General features: G+C 39.6%; 1 protein-coding gene across 10 annotated transcripts in view; it reads right to left on the minus strand.

Annotated features, from left to right (window-relative positions):
- Window positions 1-7,340: 7,340 nt before the first annotated feature.
- Window positions 7,341-22,353, minus strand: part of LOC138738828 (uncharacterized) — a 125,660-nt gene continuing 110,647 nt past the window's right edge. For 6 of the 10 annotated variants that reach the window (XM_069889860.1, XM_069889861.1, XM_069889864.1 and 3 more), the window contains 2 exons: window positions 12,469-12,672; window positions 7,341-7,652 (listed from right to left, as the gene is read on the minus strand). In XM_069889860.1, coding sequence (XP_069745961.1) covers window positions 7,468-7,652; window positions 12,469-12,672 — 389 coding nt within the window. In that variant the 3' untranslated portion in view covers window positions 7,341-7,467. Of the gene's footprint in view, window positions 7,653-12,468; window positions 12,673-20,920; window positions 21,047-21,146; window positions 21,298-22,353 lie in introns of those variants that run through there. The other 4 variants (XR_011341792.1, XM_069889865.1, XR_011341793.1 and 1 more) reach the window with 3 other exon arrangements.

The following is a 22,353-nucleotide window of genomic DNA, read 5'->3' on the forward strand; positions in this document are numbered from 1 at the left end:
AGAGGAGGAGGAGCTTGCTGAAAGTGACAGGGTTAATTGGTCAAGAGGCCAATAAAAGGAGTGAAAGGGGGGAGGGAGAGGCCAGCGAGGAGTGGAAGCAGGCAAGGATAAAAGGTAAGCTGAGTTATTTGCCTTCATATTCAGAGTCATGCCAATAGGGTTAGTGTTCTGTACTGGGTGTCAGATGTGGGAACAATGGGTGACCTCCACCCTCCCAAATGGCCACATCTGCACCAGGTGTACCGAGATGCAGTTACTAAGGGAGTGAATTAGGGACATGGAGTTGCAGATTGATGACCTGTGGCTTGTAAGGGAGAGTGAGGAGTTAATCGACTCAACTTTCAGGGCGATAAATACTCCAGAACCCGTGTCAGGTAAGTGGGAAACCGTCGGTGGGGGGGAAAGAAAAAAGCGAGAAAAACGGAGAGCACACCAGTGACTATCCTATTCAGCAACAGTTATGTTGTGTTGGATTTTGTTGAGGGAGATGACCGGACAGAAGATGGCCACAGGCACCAGGTCAATGGCAATGAGCCTGGCAGAGTGGTGCAAAAGAAAAGGAAAAGGAGAAATGCAGTAGTTATTGGGGTCTCCATTGTCAGGGGTACAGACAGGAGGTTCTGTGAGCCAGATAAGTATACCCGCATGGTGTGCTGCCTCCCTGGTGCAAGGGTACGAGATATCACAAATCGGGTCCAAAATATTCTGAGAGGAGAGGGAGAGCAGCCTGATGTCTTGGTAAATGTGGGTACAAACGACATTGACAAGGAAAGGGAGGAGGTAATGAAAAGGGATTACAGTGAGCTGGGACGAAAGCTGAAAGACAGGAACACTAGGGTGGTGATCTCGGGATTACTACCTGTTCCAAATGCAAGTGATGAAAAGAATGTAAGGATAAGGAAAATGAACGTGTGGCTGAGGTGCTGGTGTACAAGGCAAGGATTTGGCTTCTTGGCTCATTGGGATCTCTTTTGGGGAAGGCATGATCTTTACAAGAGGGACAGGTTGCACCTAAATCCAAAAGGTGTCAACATTTTGGCAAGTATGTTTGGTACAGCAGTGGGGCAAGGTTTAAACTAATTTGGCAGGGGTATGGGAACCAGAGTGATAGGGAAATGGGTAGGGAAGATAAAGTAATGGCCAGGAAAAGTAAAATAGGAAAAGTAATGTTGGGAGGAGAAAGTAAAAAATCAGATGGTGCAGTGAGTTTTCGGGTCAATGATAGTGTTAAGAAAATTACAAAGAAAAATAGTAGGCAGAAAAATCAAAAGAAAAGGTTACAGAAGTCACTAGATATTAAAAGGACAAAGAGCATAAGGGCACTTTATCTGAATGCCTGCAGTATTAGAAATAAGGTTAGTGAACTTGAGGAACAAATCAGTACCCATGCCTATGATTTGGTAGCCATCAAAGAAACATGGCTACAAGGTGACCCTAAATGGGAATTAAACTTTCAAGGGTATCAGGTGCTGCAAAGAGATAGACAGGATGGTAAGGGAGGTGGAGTTCCACTCTTAATCAAAGATGAGCTCCAGGCAGTAGTGAGGGATGATATAAGATCTAAAGAGCATAATGTTGAGTCCATTTGGGTAGAGATAAAGAATAACAAAGGGAAAAAATTATTGGTGGGTGTTATCTATCGCCCACCAAATAACAATAGTTTAGTGGCACAGGAAATAAATAGAGAGATAAGTGAGGCATGTAATAATGATACGGCAGTAGTCATGGGGAACTTTAACTTCCACATAGATTGAGAAAATCAAGTTGGTCGTGGAAGAGGACTTCATAGAATGCATCCGCGATAGCTTTCTTGAGCAGCATGTTAAGGAACCCAAAAGAGAAAATGCTCTCCTGGATCTAGTGTTGTGCAATGAGATAGGTAGAGTAAATGATGTAATAGTCAGAGACCATCTGGGAAATAGCGATCATAGTATGATTGAATTTCTCATTCAGGTGGAAGGGGAAATAGTTAGATCTAAAACTAATATATTATGCTTAAACAGGGGTGACTACCATAGGATGAGGGAGGAATTGGGCAGAGTGGACTGGGAGCACAGGCTAATTGATTAAACAGTTGAGGAACAGTGGAAGATTTTCAAAGAAATATTTTGTAATGCTCAACAAAAATATATTCCGGTCAGGAAAAAGGGCAGCAAGGGAGGGAAAAATCAACCGTGGTTAACAAAGGAAATAAAGGAGAGTATAAAATTGAAGGCGCAGGTGTACAAAGCTGCAAAGAGCAGTGGGAAACTGGAAGATTGGGATAACTTTAAGAGACAACAAGGGGTTACAAAGCGGGTAATAAGAAATGGGGAAAAAGGATTATGAAAGCAAATTGGCACAAAATATAAAAACAGCAAAAAATTTTATAAATATATAAAACGGAAGAGGGTGGCCAGAGTTAACACAGGACCCTTGGAGGATGAGAAGGGAAAACTGGTAGCAAAAAATGAGGAAATGGCCAAGGCATTAAACAAATATTTTGTGTCAGTCTTCACGGTGGAAGACACGTCCAGCATGCCCAAGTGCGGAGTTAAGGATGCGAATGTTGGTGAGGGCCTTGATAAAATAGTTGTTACAAAGGAAGTAGTGATGGAGAAACTAATGGGACTAAAGCTAGACAAATCACCTGGTCCTGATGATATGCATCCAAGGATTCTGAAGGAAATGGCAGAAGTTATAGTTGATGCATTGGTGGTCATATACCAAAATTCCTTGGATTCTGGGCAGGTCCCGGCAGACTGGAAGACAGCAAATGTCACGCCACTTTTTAAGAAGGGATGTAGGCAGAAGACTGGAAATTATCGGCCAATTAGCTTGACGTCTGTAGTTGGAAAAATGCTTGAAGCCGTCATTAAAGATGAAATAGTGAAACTTTTGGAATGTAAGGGTTCAATCAGGCAGACGCAACATGGTTTTAGAAAGGGAAGATCTTGTTTGACAAACTTGTTAGGATTCTTTGAGGATATAATGGGTGCGGTGGATAGAGGGGAACAGGATGATGTTGTATATTTGGATTTCCAGAAAGTGTTTGATAAGGTGCCGCACAAGAGACTTGTCAGTAAGTTACAGGAAAGTGGAGTCCGGGGAAGTATATTGGCATGGAGGCAGAGAGTTGGGATAAATGGGAGTTTTTCAGGTTGGCAGAGAGTGGTAAGTGGGGTGCTGCAGGGGTCAGTGTTAGGCCCACAACTGTTCATCATTTACAGGAGGAGGGGACAAAATGTGGTGTAGCCAAGTTTGCGGATGACACCAAATTGAGTGGAAGAGCAAATTGTAATGAGGATGTGGAGAGTCTGCAGAGGGATATAGTTAAGCTGGATGAGTGGGCAAAGGTCTGGCAGATGGAGTACAATGTTAGTAAGTGTGAGGTTATCCACTTTGGCAAGAAAAATAAAAGAGCTGAATATTATCTAAAGGGTAAAAAAAAAACTGCAGCATTCTGTTGTGCAGAGGGACTTGGGAGTGCTTGTGCATGAATCGCAAAAGGTTAGGTTGCAGGTACAGCAGGTTATTAAGAAGGCAAATGGAATGTTGGCCTTCATCACTAGAGGAATTGAATTCAGGAGTAGGGAGGTAATGTTGCAACTGTATAAGGTACTGGTGAGACCGCACCTGGAGTACTGTGTCCAGTTCTGGTCTCCATATTTGAGGAAGGATATACTGGCTTTGGAGACGATCCAGAGGAGGTTTTCTAGGTTGATCCCTGGGATGAAGGGGTTGACTTATGATGAAAGATTAAATCGTCTAGGATTGTATTCGCTCGAGTTCTGAAGAATGAGAGGAGATCTTATAGAAACATATAGGATTATGAAGGGTATGGATAGGATAAATGTAGGAAGGTTTTTTGAGCTGGCTAGGGAAACTAAAACGAGAGGACGCAGTCTCAAGATTCGGGGAAGTAGATTTAGGACTGAGATGAGGAAAAATAGTTTTTTCCCAGAGTAGTGAATGTTTGGAATTCTCTAACCAGGGAAATGGTTGAGGCTGCTTCATTAAACAATTTAAAATTCGGTTAGATAAATTTTTACATGATAGAGGAATTGGGGCATATGGGGAGAAGGCAGGTAGGTGGAGTTAGGTCATAAATTAGATCAGCCATGATCGTATTGAATGGCGGAGCAGGCTCGATGGGCCATTTTTGGCCTACTCCTGTTCCTACTTCCTATGTTCTATGAGTTGAAAAAATTAAGTTTTGTGTTGCTTTATTTACTTTTATCCACCAAATTTCCATGAGAACAAATTTTATCCTCCATGCCATTTTGTTTTATTTTTAGGGGTACAGGCCCTTCTGGTCCCCAAAACCTCACTGGCCAAATATATCAATGAACTTATAAACCCTGTATGTTTTTGGATGGTGGGAGGAAACTGAAACACCAGGAGAAAACCCATGCAGGTCATAAGAATGAACAAGCTCCCCTGCAAGACAGCACTAGATGTGAACCCAGGTCGCTGTTGCTTTAATAACTTCGTGCTAACTTTGGGTAGTGTTTTGTGAATTCTATAAGGGTGTATTTCCATAACCTTAATTGCTGTAACACAGGAGTCACTTGTAGCTTCCTTATCAACATCAGGGATTGAGTTTAATTACCCAATTATTTTTCAATTGCTCTTCCATAGTCCTATTTTTGCTTAATGTTTCTGAGATAATTCATTTGATAAACTTGCTGCAACCTGTATTTCATTAAATATGGCTTTTTTCATCAACTGTGAGTATGTAAATATTTATCCAGCTCTGCTTCCTTTGATTGGTTCTAATTTCATGTCTGGCTGACACTTTAAGGTTAGCCATCTCCCAGTAAACCAAAATTCTTGATGTTGCATTTCAAATAAGGTTTAACTATAAAACAGTCTTTCACAATGCTGATGTAAAAGAAAATCTAACAAGTTTATGTTTTTTTTGGCTGCAGTTTCAATGCACATACTTGCCCATAAATAACCAATGACCTTGTACCTCACGAAACCTTCCCTTGACCATCTGCGGCTTCTGTATAATGCAAGGTTTCTTTTTAGACTTAAAAAAAAAACTGCATGAGTGCTGGGTCACATTCAAAGGAAAGGAATTAGTAGCTGAGTTCTTGCGCCTGAAATTAAGAGTATGGGAGCCTCCATAAAACCGCAAATGTGCCAGAATTGTGTAGATAGATTCATGAATAAAAGCAAATACACATATAAATAGACAAAATTAATTTTAATTTTAAAAAACATAGTTTAACAAAACAGCTACACAAAATGGATCTTTGAAAGAGACTATTAACTGGAACTCTAAAGACTAAACAGTGAAATACAGGCAAAACCAAAGGCCAGATAACCTTAACAGAATTTTAAAAAAAATTATTTATAACTTGTGATTTGGATTACATTTCAATCAGTTGGTAGAAATGGATTCTCCAGTAATTTTCAAATGAGAATTAGATGTGTACTTGTGGGAAATATTTTGTGGCTACTAGAAAAGTCCTAAGGGAATGGAATTAATTGGATAATTGGGCAGTACTGTTAGCGTAGCATTTGTACAATGCTATTACAGCGCCAACAACCTGGGTTCGAATCTGGCATCATTTGTAAGGAGTTTGTACATTCTCCCCATGTCTGTGTGGGTTTCTTCAGGATGCTTTTCCTCCCAACCTTCAAACTGCACTGGGGTTGTAGGTTAATTAGGGAATTTGGATATTACGGCCTTGTGAAGCAAAAGAGCCTGTTACTGTGCTGTACGTCTACATTTTTTTTTAAATGAAAAGAACTAGACAAAATAGCCTTAATTTCCTCATCTTCATTTTTTTTTTATGGTTCTATGTACTGTATTGCATTTCAGGATGCCTCAAAAATATTTTACAAACATGCAACTGTTAAATTACATAAAATGTGGCAATCAATCTCTACACAATGTTGCATATGAGATCACTGCAAAACAATTTAACCAGTTAAATTCTTCACTGGGAATTTTGTTTTTCAAGGCCTTGAGGAAAATTAAAATCTTGGTTTAATTTCTCATCAGAAAGACAGCATTGATGCAGTGGAAGTCGATCCAAGTGGTGCACTGACAGTCCTGTGTGTTTAGGTGTTCCAGGATTTGGTTTTGAATTTACATCTTTCGATGATGGAGGTGAGTGTACTACCCTTGAGCTAATGATATGTCTCTATTAACTTGAAATTGACTGGCTCATTATCTTTCGACAAATGCAGTGTCTTGTCTTGGCATAGCAATGCCTTCAACAGAAGTCACCATCAAATATAACACCACTCGGTTCTATTCTCTAATTTCTCAGGCATAGAAAAGTGATGATTTGAAATTTAAAACCTACTCCTTACTGTTGGTAATTGTTTTGCTAGTGAAATCAACTGGAAGTGCCTGGGGCTTCAATTTTAACCCTGGCTTGGAACTGAGCAGGTGGGCAGCAGAGACCTGGAACATAACTGTGAAATCAATAACCCCTGTTGAGATTGGTCGATTTTAAGTCTTTCTCACCTGGCTCATGTTTAGGAAGAGAAGGTGGAGAGTTTCCATAGCAGGAAAAAAAAACAAGCTTTACATGACTAAATACATTTATACTTCTTAAATCTTTTTAATGGATATTGATTTTCTGATTTCACCTAGCTTGGCAAGGAAGTAAAGGGCTCTCCTGCTTCAGTTTGATTGTTTCAGTTGACGATCAGTTATGTAATTGAGACAGAATAGTCATAACTATTTTGCTGAGCAGAAATGTGTCATTCAGCCCAACTTGTCTATCCTGAACAAGGTACCTGTCTAAATGTATTTAAACACTGTAATTACATCCACTTCCACCCCTTTCTCTGGGAATTCATTCCACATTACCAATTACTCTCTGTGTGGAGAAAGTTGTCCCTTGGGTCCCTTTCTCAATCTTCACCCTCTTGTTTTAAATCTGTACTCCCTTGAAAAAGAGACTATGATCATTTACCTTTTCTATTCTCCTCATTCAAGTAACTGCAGTGATTTTAGTTGCCATTTGTCTGATTTCTGTAGGTAGGGTTAAAGATCATTGACCATTGAACTCATTAGATGTTGTTGCTGCTCTGCTTGTAGCCCCATAACCATGACATAGATTTAAGTGACAATACCTTTCACAACAATGGTATTGGACTCTCTCCAAATGCAGGCTATTTTGTCCTTTTATGCAAGCGTCTCTAGTATTTTGTTTGTATTAGTCTTTTTAGTGAGGACTGTTTTAAGTGGACTATTTTCTTTGCAGATAAAATTAATGTGGTTTGAAAATTGAACTCTTGTATTATCATCATAAATCTTCATTATTGAGACCTGAGTAATGATTTTGTAACATTTTGAAAGATCACTGGTAAACAATAAATGAAACCACTTCATGTATAATAATGGATGACCACTTTAATGTTTCTTACATTCCATTCCTTACACCTCAGAACAGCATATAATTAATACTTGGATTTGGATGTATAACCATGTAATTACAATCTGCATTAATTTGCTTCTTGTCACTCCATCTCAACTTGACCCGGGACAGGTGATGAATAATGTTTGAGGAATGATCTTCCTTGTGGTGTCTTCTTTAGCTCATATCTGAGACATCGAATGACGCCATTAATTGCATCAACACATACTTTCCAGTCTTTGCCATCCTCAGCCAAGTCAAAACCTCCATAGTAATCCGCTAGAAATTCTGTGGAAAGCAGTCAAAATTAGTTTTTTTTACTTGAAAAATGACTTTTAGATTGTTTTAAAAGGTTTTATTTTTCCAGGCATTTTTAAAGAAAGGCACAAAATCCTCTGAGAAAGGTGTTTATGAGGAAGTTGTGTATGAGAAAGTAGTGGAAATCCTATTAAACCCATATAAAATGCCAGAACACCTTATAACCATATAACCACTTACAGCACAGAACAGGCCAGTTCGGCCCTACTAGTTAGTCCATGCCGTAGCAAATCCCCACCTCCTAGTCCCACTGACCAGCACCCGGTCCATACCCCTCTAGTCCCCTCCTATCCATGTAACTATCCAGTCTTTCCTTAAATGTAACCAATGATCCCGCCTCGACCACGTCTGCCGGAAGCTCATTCCACATCCCCACCACCCTCTGCGTAAAGAAATTTCCCCTCATGTTCCCCTTATAATTTTCCCCCTTCAATCTTAAACCATGCCCTCTAGTTTGAATCTCCCCCTTTCTTAATTGAAAAAGCCTATCCACATTTTCTCTGTCTGTCCCTTTTAAAATCTTAAACACCTCTATCAAGTCCCCTCTCAATCTTCTACACTCCAGAGAAAAAAGCCCCAGTCTGCACAACCTTTCCCTGTAACTCAGACCCTGAAATCCTGTCAACATTCTCGTGAACCTTCTCTGCACTCTCGCTATTTTGTTTATATCTTTCCTATAATTTGGTGACCAAAACTGTACACAGTACTCCAAATTTGGCCTCATCAATGCCTTGTACAATTTCATCATAGCCTCCCTACTCTTGAATTCAATACTCCGATTTATGAAGGCCAACATTCCAAATGCCTTCTTCACCACACCATCTACCTGAGTATCAGCCTTGAGGGTACTATTTACCATAACTCCTAAATCCTTTTGTTGCTCTGCACTCCTCAATTGTCTACCATTCAATGTATATGACCTATTTAAATTTGCCTTTCCAAAATGTAGCACCTGACATTTATCTGTATTAAATTCCATCAGCCATTTCTCAGCCCACACCTCCAGCCTTCCTAAATCACCTTTTAATCTACGGTAATCTACCTCACTGTCCACAACACCACCAATCTTTGTGTCATCCGCAAACTTGCTTATCCAATTCTCCACCCCTACATCCAGATCATTAATATATATAACAAATAATAGTGGACCCAGGACCGAACCCTGAGGAACTCCACTAGTCACCGGCCTCCAATTGGACAAACAATTTTCTACCACTACTCTCTGACACCTCCCATCCAACCATTGCTGAATCCATTTCACTACCTCTTTATTTATACCTAATGCCTCCACCTTTGTTCCTAACCTCCTGTGGGGAACTTTGTCAAAAGCTTTACTAAAGTCCAAATAGACAACATCCACAGCTTTCCCTTCATCAACCTTTTTTGTAACCCCCTCGAAGAACTCAATCAGGTTTGTCAAGCATGATCTACCCCTGACAAAACCATGCTGATTACTCCCTATCAATCCCTGTACCTCCAAAAATTTGTAAATAGCATCCCTCAGAACACTTTCCATCAACTTGCCCACCACAGACGTCAGACTTACAGGCCTATAATTCCCAGATTTGCATTTGGACCCTTTCTTAAACAGAGGAACCACATGCGCCACCCTCCAATCCTTTGGCACCACCCCCGTGGCCAGTGACATCCTAAATATCTCTGTTAATAGCCCCACTAACTGTCCACTAGCCTCCCTGAGTGTCCTAGGGAATATTTTGTCTGGTCTGGGAGATTTATCCACCTTTATCTTTTTTAACACAGCCATCACTACCTTAAGAAGGAATTGAGTGGAAAAAGAAGGAAAATGTATGTTGGAAATCTGGAATAAAACAAACTTTTGGCAACACAGATTGATTAATAGCTGAAGGATAATTATGGTTAGTAGTTTTTGTGTGACTGTCTGTTATTTTATAAATCCTGTTGTTTCACTAAAATGCCTTAGGAAATGAAATGTGGCAGGTTTGTAAATGATAGGAATGTGATCAAGACATTGTACAAGGATACCAGAAGGACAAAGGCTAAATGCATCTGTGACAGAATTATGTTATTATTAATCTTTAGTTATAAGATATATTTCATATATATTTGTGGGTGGACAGGGACACACACAGACACTTACACACAAACCATTCACTAGTTCATTGTAAATAGCCATAAAACCTGGAGTGATTCTTCACTGAAATGTTGAAAACAATGCCATTTATTCAGAGAAACACTTGTATAATCTGTACAAACGAACTTCAATGACCTGTGCAGACAGATTGGAGGCATTGTAAATGCTTTTGGAAGAGATGAACTTCAAAAAAAATCAGCAGTATGGTCATGTCATGTGATTAAAGACATTTGAAAAGCTGTATTTTAATATTGCGCCAAAAAACATTTAGATCAGAAACACAGTAGCCTCTTTTTAGCGAGGTACTCTTCTTGTTGTATTCTCTTTTTCATGGGAGATGCACAAAATCAGTGGTAAGGAAGAGCCACTTAAGCTGCCTCTTTGAAAAGAAGATAGTTTCACTGTGTCCATTTTTAGATGGCCACTTCATGTAATCCTTGCCAGGATTTGTGAAATTATCGTGTATGAAAACACAAGTACTGTAACCTCTGTGCAAGACAGGGAAATCATTTGTATGAAGAAACAATTCTCTGAAAACAACTCTTTAAAGGTTGGATTCTGGTTTTGCAAGCAGAGAGAGAAAATCCAAACAGGATTTCTCTTTCGGAGAGAGAGAAAAAGAGACAGTTCTTCAGTGACTTTTGGAAGCTGCAACATGACAAGCTGGCAGCTTGTGGAAGACCCCATTTTTGAAGATGGGTTGTGAGTTCTGAGTTCAGCCTGTTGAAAAATCCTTGTAGTCCTTACAAGATAAAATGGCCGACTAGAGTGTTTCTCCTGAAATAAGGGAAATGAGAGGAACTCGGTGGTGACCTGGAAGAAGAGGTTATTATTTGGAAAAAAACCATGATGGGGCAAGTTTCTTTGGCAAGATTGTGGGAAATCAGTTTGTGTGTGTCCAACGAACAACAAGTCTCTCTCTGAAACCAACTAGAACCTTCCTGAGTGGTAACCATTTACTTTTTAACCAGAGCCTGGTGAAAATTCATAAATGTTAAATTTTGTGCACAGTATAAGAATTGCCTGATACCGGTGAACTTGGAAGAGTGAGAAATGAGATTGGACTGTGAATCAAATAACTTTTATGAACATATACACATTACATACACATGCGCTTAGAATTAGAAGGGGAATAAGTTAGGTTCTTAATAGTAATAAGTTAAAGTTGATCCTGTTTCTATGTTTAAAGAAAATTAAAAGCAACTTTTGTTTTAGTAAACATTTGTCTTGGTGACTATCTATTGCTGTTGGGTTTTGGGTTCCCCTGGTTTTGTAACAAATGTGTTAAAAGAATGAATGTGTCCTCACAATTCATGCCTGTCACAAAGGAAGACTTGTGGTTACTGTAACAACCTAGGGCAATGGTCTAGAACCCAGCTATTTTACAAATGGTCTTTCAAGTTTAGGCTTCAAGTCTATTGTCATGTGTATCAATGTTCAATGGGAAAATTACATAATACAGCATATACATAAAACAGCAAGTAAACAGCGCACAAGTGTAGAATTGCAGAGAGAAAGATCAGTTATTCCAGACCAAAGGTAAAGTGGATTCAGGTGTCTGATGATGGCAAGAAAGAAACTGTCCTTTAATATGGTGATGCATGATCTCACACTTGTTAACTTTCTTCCTGATGGGAGGAGGAAATGTGGCTGGGTTGGGATTAGTCTTTTAATAGGCAGCTACTTTTTCAAGGCAGTGGGAAATATAGATGGAATCAGATTTCAGATTTATTTTCAGAGTACATACATGACATCACATACAACCCTGAGATTCTTTTTCCTGTGGGCCAGGCACAATTACCACTTATTGGTAGTACAAAAAAAAAACTGCACAATGTACACCTGTAAACAACTGTGCAATTGATGGCAGAGGGGAGGGGGTTGAACGAATATGTGTGTTCATTTCAGTGAGTCTGAGAGATACAGCATGGACAAAGGCCCTTTAGGCAACAGAATTTGTGTTAAGCATTCATTTATATTACATGAATCCCATTTTTCTCCCCCATCACCATATCAGAAGTCGGCTGAACACTGCTATCTGTGCCTAGCAAACCTCAGATAATTAACCATGCCAAATTATGGCAATATCAGGAATAATTTAAGGGGTGGGTTACTATATATCTGATAACATACCCCCATACAAGGTCTAAGCATCAATAATTTCCAACTGACCCACCTTTCCACCTCAACTTTCATGCAATTTTCATCACCTGAATCTCCCATAACATCCTTTGTTTTATTGACTGTAGGCTCAACTAGACCAGGCAGAAAATGGCAATAATTATTAAAGGTTTTCCCGAGAAAGGATCCCACTTATGACTCCTCCAATCCTTTACCAAATATAAAATATATTTCAGAAATATGATGGAATACTTTCATAGGTGCAACAACACCGAAGAGGATCAAAACCATGCAGTCCAAATGGAATCTCCATTACATTAAACACTGCATAGTTTGTTTAGTTGAAAACTAAGTTTGACATTGCAATGATGCAGTGGGTCTGAAGAACTTTTCAAATTTCTCTGGTTTTTTCATATAATTCACTTAAACTACAATGAAATGAAATTTTGTATGAATCTTACTATATTCTTTTCATACACAACAATCCAAATGATTCCCAACTTCAAAATTCATACGAAAACTGGACATCAAATTCAGTCAATTGTAGCTCACCTCTAACAGCATTTATCTTGTTACAGTCTAGAGGGGCTTTTCCTTTCCGAATTGCGCCATACACATTACTCCTGAGAAGCACACTGTCTGGGAAAAGGTGTCTGATGAGGAATCGGGCTGCCAGTTCAGGTCGTGTCCTCTGCTTGGCAAGATGGATTACAGAGGCTGGCAACTCTACTTTCCGGTCAGATCTACCGAGACACTCTAATAATGAAAAGATAAATTACATGTCATCAATCAAATTGTGAACATGAAGGGCAAATTTTTCAACCTGTGAAAAAGTCCCCAGTTACTTTTTCTACAAAACAGGGAAAGAATTGAATCGCCCAACGCAGTTTTACATTTACAAATCAAGACCACCTTATTGGATGGTAAAGTCTAACAGGCAAATTTCTGAGTTACAAATTCGTTTACCGTCAATTAATGCACAGATTCAAGTAAAAGTCAATTAGTTTGGAATACTTAAAAAAAAAATTGTAGTTTTTAAAAAAAAAAAAAAAAAATCAGTTTTGTTTTTAAAAGACCTCCTGTGTGGTGCAGAAATCAATGATTAGTCAGTTAGATGATTACTCGTGATCCACAAAATCCAGTTTGGCTCAAGTTACCTTGGTATATGCTTTAGTAGTTTGACTGCTGGTATTCTACATCATGCTGAATATTTGTTTACGAGCAAAACACTTTGAAGTCTAATACTGGCTACTTTGAAGGAACAGGATGCCAATAAGTGAAGAATTTCTATGGTGTTCCACTCCTGAGACCCCATCAGGTACCTCTTGTGTCTCTCTCTAATGCACACAATAAGTATTTCATATTGCCAGGTTAAAGGAAGGCAGGGAAGAAAAATTCAGTTAGAGTCAATGCGACAACTCAATCCAATTTTTGTTCAGTTTCATTTTATAAAAAAAATTCATTCAAGGGATGTGGGCTTTGTATAATAAATCAGCATTTAATTGCTGATCTCTAATTGCCCTTGAGAAGATTGTGATGAGGTGCTGTCGTGAACTCTTGCAGTCCCTGATTTATGGGTACACCCACAGTGCTATTATGGAGCGAGTTCCTGAATTTTGACTGTCCACACTGACCAAAATGTTCCACCCACACTCAGTCCAACTGCCTGCGTTTGGCGCACATCCCTCTAAACCTATCCAATCCTATTCTTAAATGTTCCAATAGTCACTGCTTCAGCCACATCCTCCAGTAGCCTGTTCCATACCTTATCACCCTCTGTCTAAAAAAAAATCCTCACATTCCTGTTGAATCTCTCCCAATCGCCTTAAACTCGTGTCCTCTGGGTTTTGATTTTGCATACCTGCTTGAGATAACCCTCATCCTACTGTATTCCAAGGATAAAGGCCTAGCCTGCTCAATCTCCCCCTTTCTCTATAGCTTAGGTCCCTGATCTTGGCAACATCCTTTTACACTTTTGAAAGTATAGATGAACGTTGCTAATGAATGACTAATGTAATGATGAGAAGGGGTTCGAGGTGGGGTAGCAGAGGTTTGAGAGTGCTCTTAGGAGCTCAGACGGAACAGAACACCCACAAAAGGTACTTGTTTTGTGCAAGTGTTCAACTGGGATTAGAGAGGATGACAACCAACCACTTCTGATAAGGTAAATTTTTGAATAACTGCACTTTAAGGAAAATTTCAATTCAGACAATCCCTATGCCTGCTGTGGTAGCTTCTAATGACTGAAGGTGATTCAAAAGTAATAGGGGTAATATAATTAAAACATGAAAAGGAAAGTTTACCCAGATGAAGTTTCTTAAACAATATCTCCAAAAAGTGTATATAACAATAATTTCCATTTGTCAAGCAAAACATCCTAGGAGATTTAAAAAAAAACTTGGGTGAAAGGTTCACCACCAACAACCTCACACTCAATGTCACCAAAACCAAGGAGTTGATTATTGACTTCAGGAAGGGAAAACCAGAGGTGTACAATCCAGTGATCACTGGGGGAATCAGAGGTGGATTGAATCATAGAACTCTACATCACAGGAAAATAAGGCCAATTGGCTCTTCTAGTATGTGCTGAAGCATCATTCTGCTAGAGGATTACATTATCCTCTTGATTTCTCCTATCCATGGATCTATCCAATTTATTCTTAAAACTTGACTGGAGATGGCATTCAGAATTAAGATGCTGTATTCCTTTAGAAAAAAAATAATGTGCAATTTGAGAGATAAAAACTCTACTTTTGGGAAGGTTTGGAGCCCATATATGGATTATTTAAATTTGAAATTTTAAAGATTTGGACCGAGCTGGGTCTCCCATCACATGGTTTGGTTTTTGTGGTTTTTGGTTATTTTTCCTTTTTTCATTTTCTTTCTTTTTTCTTCTTTTAGAGGTTAGTGAGGTTATGGATAAGGATTGTGATGTTGGGGGGTGGGGGGTAATGTTAGTATAAGGGGACAGGGGTAGATTTAGAGAGGTTTTTATATATAAACCATGTTTGTTTTGAAGGCATATTTTGTATTAATTATATTATGTGTGTAATCATGGTTGTTTAAATTTTAAATAAAATATAAAAAAAACAACTTGAGTGAATCTCCATTTACCATGTCAATTAGCAGCTTGTTCCACTTACCCAGCACTCTCTGAGTGAAGAAGCTCCCCCTAAACCTTTCCCCTTTCACCCTAAAGTCATGTCCTCTTGTATTTATCTCTCCCTAATCCAAGTGGAAAGAGCCTACTTGCATTTACTCTGTCTATACCTCTCATCATTTTGTAAACCTCTATAAAATGTCCCCTCATTCTCTACTCTCCAAGGAATAAAGTCTTAATCTGTTTAATCTTTCTCTCTAACTCAACTCCTGAAGACCCGGCAACATCCTAGTAAATCTTCTCTGTACTCTTTCACTCTTATTGATATCGCTTCTATAGTTTGGTGACCAGAACGGGACATAATAATACAAATTTGGTCTCACCATTGTCTATACAACCTCACCATAACATCCCAACTCCTGTAGTCAATACTTTGATTTATGAAGGCCAAGATGTCAAAAGCTTTCTTGACAACCCTGTCTACCTGTGACACCACTTTCAAGGAATTATGTATCTGTATTCCCTTTGTTCCTCCGCATTCCTCACTGCCCTACCATTTATGGAGTATGTCCTACCTTGGTTTGTCCTTCCCAAATGCAATACCTTGTATGCATTAAATTCTGTCTGCCATTTTCTGGCCCATTTTTCAATCCCTTTGCAAGCTTTCCTCGGTGATCACAATCTTAGAATCTAATTTACCACATTGTCATCCAGATCATTGATATAGACAACAAACAACAATGGACCCAGCACCGATCCCTGAGACACACCACTAATCATAGGTCTCCAGTCTGAGAAGCAATCATCCATTACCACTCTGTCTTCTCCAATTCAGCCAATTTCGAATCCAGTTTACAACCTCTCCACGGATATCTAGTGTCTGGACCTTATGAACTAACCTCCCATGTGGGACTTTGTGAATGGCCTTACTAAAGTCCATATAGACAACATTGACAGCCTTTCCTTCATCTACTTTCTTGGTAACCTCCTTGAAAAACTATAAAATTTGTTGAACACAACCTACCATGCACAAAGCCATGCTGACTCGCCTTAATCAGCCCTTGGCTATCCAAATACTTGTATAACCGATCTCTCAGAACACCCTCCAATAATTTACCTGCTACTGACAGAGGTATACAATCCATATAACCATATAACCACTTACAGCACAGAACAGGCCAGTTCGGCCCTACTAGTCCATGCCGTAACAAATTCCCACCCTCCTACTCCTACTGACCAGCACCCGGTCCATACCCCTCCAGTCCTCTCCTCTCCATGTAACGATCCAGTCTTTCCTTAAATGTAACCAATGATCCAGCCTCGACCAGGTCTGTCGGAAGATCATTCCACATCCCTACCACCCTTTGTGTAAAGAAATTTCCCCTCATGTTCCCCTTATAATTTTCCCCCTTCAATCTTAAACCATGCCTAGTTTGAATCTCCCTCACTCTTAATTGAAAAAGCCTATCCACATTTACTCTGTCTATCCCTTTTAAAATCTTAAACACCTCTATCAAGTCCCCCCTCAATCTTCTACGCTCCAGAGAAAAAAGCCCTAGTCTGCACAACCTTTCCCTGTAACTCAAACCTTGAAATCCTGTCAACATTCTCGTGAACCTCTGCACTCTCTCTATTTTGTTTATATCTTTCCTATAATATGGTGACCAAAACTGTACACAGCACTCCAAATTTGGCATCACCAATGCCTTGTACAATTTCATCATAACCTCCCTACTCTTGAATTCAATACTCCGATTTATGAAGGCCAATATTCCAAATGCTTTCTTCACCACACCATCTACCTGAGTATCAGCCTTGAGGGTACTATTTACCATCACTCCTAAATCCCTTTGTTGATCTGCACATCTCAATAGCCTACCATTTAATGCATATGACCTATTTAGATTTGCCTTTCCAAAATGTAACACCTCACACTTATCTGTATTAAATTCCATCAGCCATTTCTCAGCCCACACCTCCAGCCTTCCTAAATCACCTTTTAATCTACGGTAATCTTCCTCACTGTCCACAACACCACCAATCTTTGTATCATCCCCAAACTTGCTTATCCAATTCTCCACCCCTACTTCCAGATCGTTAATATATATAACAAACAATAGTGGACCCAGTACTGATCCCTGAGGAACTCCACTAGTCATGGCCTCCAATTTGACAAACAATTTTCTACCACTACTCTCTGACACCTCCCATCCAACCATTGCTGAATCCATTTCACTACCTTATTTATACCTAATGCCTCCACCTTTTTCCCTAACCTCCTGTGGGGAACTTTGTCAAAAGCTTTACTAAAGTCTAAATAGACAACATCCACAGCTTTCCCTTCATCAACCTTTTTTGTAACCCCCTTGAAAAACTCATTCAGGTTTGTCAAGCATGATCTACCCCTGACAAAACCATGCTGATTACTCCCTATCAATCCCTGTACCTCCAGATATTTGTAAATACCATCCCTCAGAACACTTTCCATCAACTTACCCACCACAGACGTCAGACTCATGGGCCTATAATTCCCAGGTTTACATTTGGACCCTTTCTTAAACAGCGGAACCACATGCGCCACCCTCCAATCCTTTGGCACTACCCCCGTGACCAGTGACATCCTAAATATCTCTGTTAATGGCCCCACTATCTGTCCACAAGCCTCCCTGAGTGTCCTTGAGAATATATTGTCCGGTCCCGGAGATTTATCCACCTTTATCTTTTTCAACACAGCTATCACTACCTTCTCAGTTATCCTTATATGCTTCATGACCTCCCCACTATTTTTCTTTACTTCAACTGGTTCAATATTTGTTTCCCTAGTGAATACTGAGGCAAAGAAATCATTCAAAATTTCCCCCATTTCCTATGACTTCTCACTCAGCCTACCTTCGCTATCTACAAGGGGTCCAATTTTATCCCTCACTAATCTTTTACTTTTAATGTACCTATAGAAACCCTTTGGATTTATTTTTACTCTGTCTGCCAAAGCCTCTTCATGCCTTTTTTTGGCCTTTCTAATTTCTTTCTTAAGATTTCTTCTACACTCCTTGTAGTCCTCCTTCAAACTCTCAGCTCCCTGCTCTTTATACCTCTTGTACACCTAACCAAATTTCCAATATTCCTCGAAAACCAAGCCTCCCTATGACTTCCAGCCTTTCCTTTGATCCTCACTGGGACATATCTACTCTGTACCCTCAAAATTTCTTTTTTGAATATCCTCCATTTTTCATTTACATCCTTACCTGAAAATATCCTGTCCCACTCAATACTCCCCAAATCCCTTCTTATTCCTTCGAAATTTGCTCTTCTCCAATCCAGAACGTCAACTTTAGGCCCCTCCTTGCTCTTCCCTAAAACTACCCAAAAACTAACAGTTATGATCACTAGACCCAATTTGTTCTCCAACATTAATGTCCGATACCCGACCTAGCTCATTCCCTAACAGGAGATTTAGTATTACACCGTCCCGTGTCGGTTCTTCTACTAATTGATTTAGGAAACAATTTTGAATACATTTAACGAACTCTAGCCCATCCAGCCCTCTAACTGTATGGGTATCCCAATCAATGTGAGGGAAGTTAAAATCTCCCATGATCACTACCTTATGATTCTCACACATATACGTTATCTCCCTAAAAATTTGTTCCTCTAATTTTCTTGGCCCATTTGGTGGTCTGTAATACACCCCTATTAGCACCAGTGATCATTGTGGGATCAGAGGTGGAGAGGATGAGCAAATGTAAGTTCTTGGGAGTCACTATCTCAGAGGATATTTCCTGGACCTAACACAATAATGGCATCGTGAAGAAAGAACGTAAGCACCTCTATTTCCTCAGGAGTTTACGGAGGTTTGGTATGACATCGGAAACCCTGGCAAATTTCTACAGATGTGTGGTGAAAGTGTGCTGACTGGCTGCATCAGTCTGGTATTAGGACAACAATACTCCTGAGTATAAAACCCTGCAAAAGGTAGTGGACACAGCCCAGGACATCACAGGTAAAACCCTCCCCACCATTGTGAACATTTACAGGGAATGCTGCTGTTGGAGAGCAGCAGCAATCATCAAGGATCCACTCTTCCCAGCACACGCTCTGTTCTCATTGCTACCATCAGGAAAGAGGTATAGGTGCCACAAGACCACTCCACCAGGAACAGCTGATATCCCTCTACTATCAGGCTCCTCAACAACAAACCAAATCAGAGACTTATTTAAGGATTCTTACTTTTGCACTTTATTGATTTTTTTTCTCTCTCTCTGTTGCATATTCAGTTTGTTTACATTTCATTATTTGTTTACATGTGTACGTTGAGTCAGGTTATTTATTGTTCTGCCTTGTCTGCAAGAAAAAGAATCTCAGGGTGGTATGTGATATCCGACAATAAATCTGAATTTAAGGCAAGAACATTAAATATGTTGCTGAGCCATATTAAGTGCTTTGGAGGCAGATAATCAAAGAATTTATCAAAGGTGGGTTGCATTTTATGGGAGAATTTCATGATCTCAGCTAAGGGGAGACACTGAATGAACTTTGGAGCTTGGGTCCAGGAAGCTTTTAAAGGAGAACAAAGAATGATGAGAGAGACACACTGCGCGATATTTTAAGATTAAGGCCTAGAAACCAAGATTATTGTAGTTGGAGCATTTAAATTTAGGGATGAACAAAAGGTTAAGGTTACATACATCAGCAAGCACAGGAGTGTTAAGTGAAATGGTGTAAAATGTGCTTCGAGCAGTATAGTTTGGGATAACATCTTGTGAAGGTGTCCAGCCAGAAAAGTCCAATCTAACAAAGGCATGTACAAAAGCATCAGTGGATTGGCTTGGGTAGTGTTATATAAACATAAAAATATAAATTATGTCAGTTAAATACTGCCTGTACAGTGAGTTTGGACCTACAAGTACAGATTGACCTATCAGGCCAATTATCAGAGTGTGTCCTGTGTCCTTAATTGAATCATTACCTTAAAAGGAAATGATAAATGTTAATGTGACGGAAGAGCTCTTTTAAGAGTGAGTGGAGTGCAGCTATGATTAAAAAAAACCTTGGTGTATAAGCTGACTTGTTTGGTGAGAACAATTCTTCATATGTCTATATTTATTAACTTGGAGTTTGTTCCAAAGTGGCCTGTTACTGCATAATTAACAGTTACAAGGTTCAATGACATTTTAGACTGCTTTTAATTTTTAAATCCTGAAACCTGTGAAATACTTCCAGAATGTTTTAATTCATGGAGCTGATAAACATAGATACTATATACAACTTAAAATAGATTTACTGCACTGAAGACCTTGAATGGATGTAACTCTTAATGTACTGAGTTCTAGCAAACTAAAATTCTGCTGTATTCTTATGCAAGAATAAATATTTTGCTTGCCAGTTCCCTGTACAAATGTTTTAATCTGCACAATTTATTTTACAAAACAAATCTCATTAGGGGATCACCAGTTTGGGGAAGCTGATGGTTAGAATGATGGTAATCTAGCTGTGGATGCAGAGTATTTAATTTCATAAAGAAAAAGAAGTTCAATTAGTTATTGGATGGAAAGCAAAGTGGTAACAAACAGATCCTTTTCAGGTTTACAAATGGATCAGTAGAGTACTGCAGGGATTGGTACTTGGGTCCTCGCTATTCACATTCTCTATCAGGAATTTGGCTGAGGGTGCAATATCTTATTTCTAAGTTGCCTATGATGAGATTGTGAGTGCAGAAGAGAATATAAAGAAACTTCAATGGGATATGGAGTAGGTGAATGGATGAGCGTGTGAATAAGGCCTTGGTCAGGCAGCATTTGGATATTGTGTACAGTTTTGGTCTCCCTGTGATAGGATGTACTTGCCATAAAGTGAAGTGCAGCAAAGATTTACGCCTGGCCAATGCAAATTTTCCTTTCCACCTACTTTGCTCAGCAGACCTCCTCTCTGGCACCTCATCGCAGTCAGGATCCCTTGACACTTGGTGTCTATTGCATTTCTTTCTAACTGCACACCATTTCTTCTTTATGCATCAACAGCCATTCTTCCCCACTGATTGAAGTGACATGCAAAACAGAATGGATGGATGCTGTGTTTAATCTTTTTACTCTCACTTCCACATGAAGAGTGGAATTCTCAACTACTGACTCACAGAAAGGTGATGACTACACATTTCTGGATGACCTCTGGAAGATCTTTCATAAGCGTACCAGGCCAATTTCCAGTTATAACATTGAGAAGACATCACAGTCTTGTGCACACTCAACCATGAAGAGATGAATTTTGGCAATAGAGGAGTATACCTGTATGTGTCAATGAACGAACAGTTATTATGACATTCACCACAAGTTCTTCCCTGTGAAACGATTCTGACAATTGCACAAGAGATGCTAAAATCCAGATCTATACAGACCTCATCTAAGGATGAGAGAGCTAGCTGGTGGTTGACAATAGCTTAAGAATTTGGAGGGGTATAAAATCATGATGCCTCCAGAAAGTTCTTCACATAACATCAACAGAAGCAATAATCCTTGTGCAGCAACTCCCCTGGTTTGGACACTGTCTGGAATGCCAGATTCTTGCACCCCCAAGAAAGGTAATTGTCAGATTCAAGGATGAAATCTCCCATGGCAGCAGGTTGTGGACTTAGAATGAAGATCTATCTGCACTTTTTGGGCAGGCTTGTGATTTCAGACCAAGGCTCCTGAGCCATGTCAGAACTATACATAAGTCAGTGGCAGTGATCAACTTTGAATCAGATGATTGCTCCTGCTGCTTTGTATTTGATAGAATAGTTTCATGTAAACCTGCTGAATTATATTCCTTTCTATATCAATTTTATTTATGAGAAATATTACATGACCACAAAGCTCTATTTTAAGTCACCAGTATATTGAATTTGAGCAAGATGAAATGACTATCCACAAAGGACCCTGTTTGTCTTGCATATTCAAGATTCCTTTATTGTCAAATAATAGTACAGAGGTAATATTGTACAAAATTGTCTTCTGTCTGCCACAAAGCAAACAGAGTCACCATTTGTGCCGTCCAGTGCCCCTTACAGTAAAAGAGGAAGAGAAGCAAAATAGAATCCCTTCAAAGTAACTGCGTCCATGGATTTGCCTCCAGCTCTCCCACAGCCTTTGCATCCACACAGACTCCTGTTCGATTCATTGGCAACTCGACTCCAGATCCAAACCTCTGACGAGATCAGGAAGCCTTCAATGGCTAAGGGCCTTCAGGAGCCCTTCTTGCCCTCAGCGCCCTCTCGAATCGTGGCTCCTATACTTGTTTCCCATGAGCTAGTCTCCAGCAGGCTGTATGGGTCCTTCAACTGAGTGAGCCCTCCCTTGTTCACC

The sequence above is a fragment of the Narcine bancroftii genome, chromosome 7, assembly GCF_036971445.1.
Source record: "Narcine bancroftii isolate sNarBan1 chromosome 7, sNarBan1.hap1, whole genome shotgun sequence".
Lineage (NCBI taxonomy): Eukaryota > Metazoa > Chordata > Chondrichthyes > Torpediniformes > Narcinidae > Narcine > Narcine bancroftii.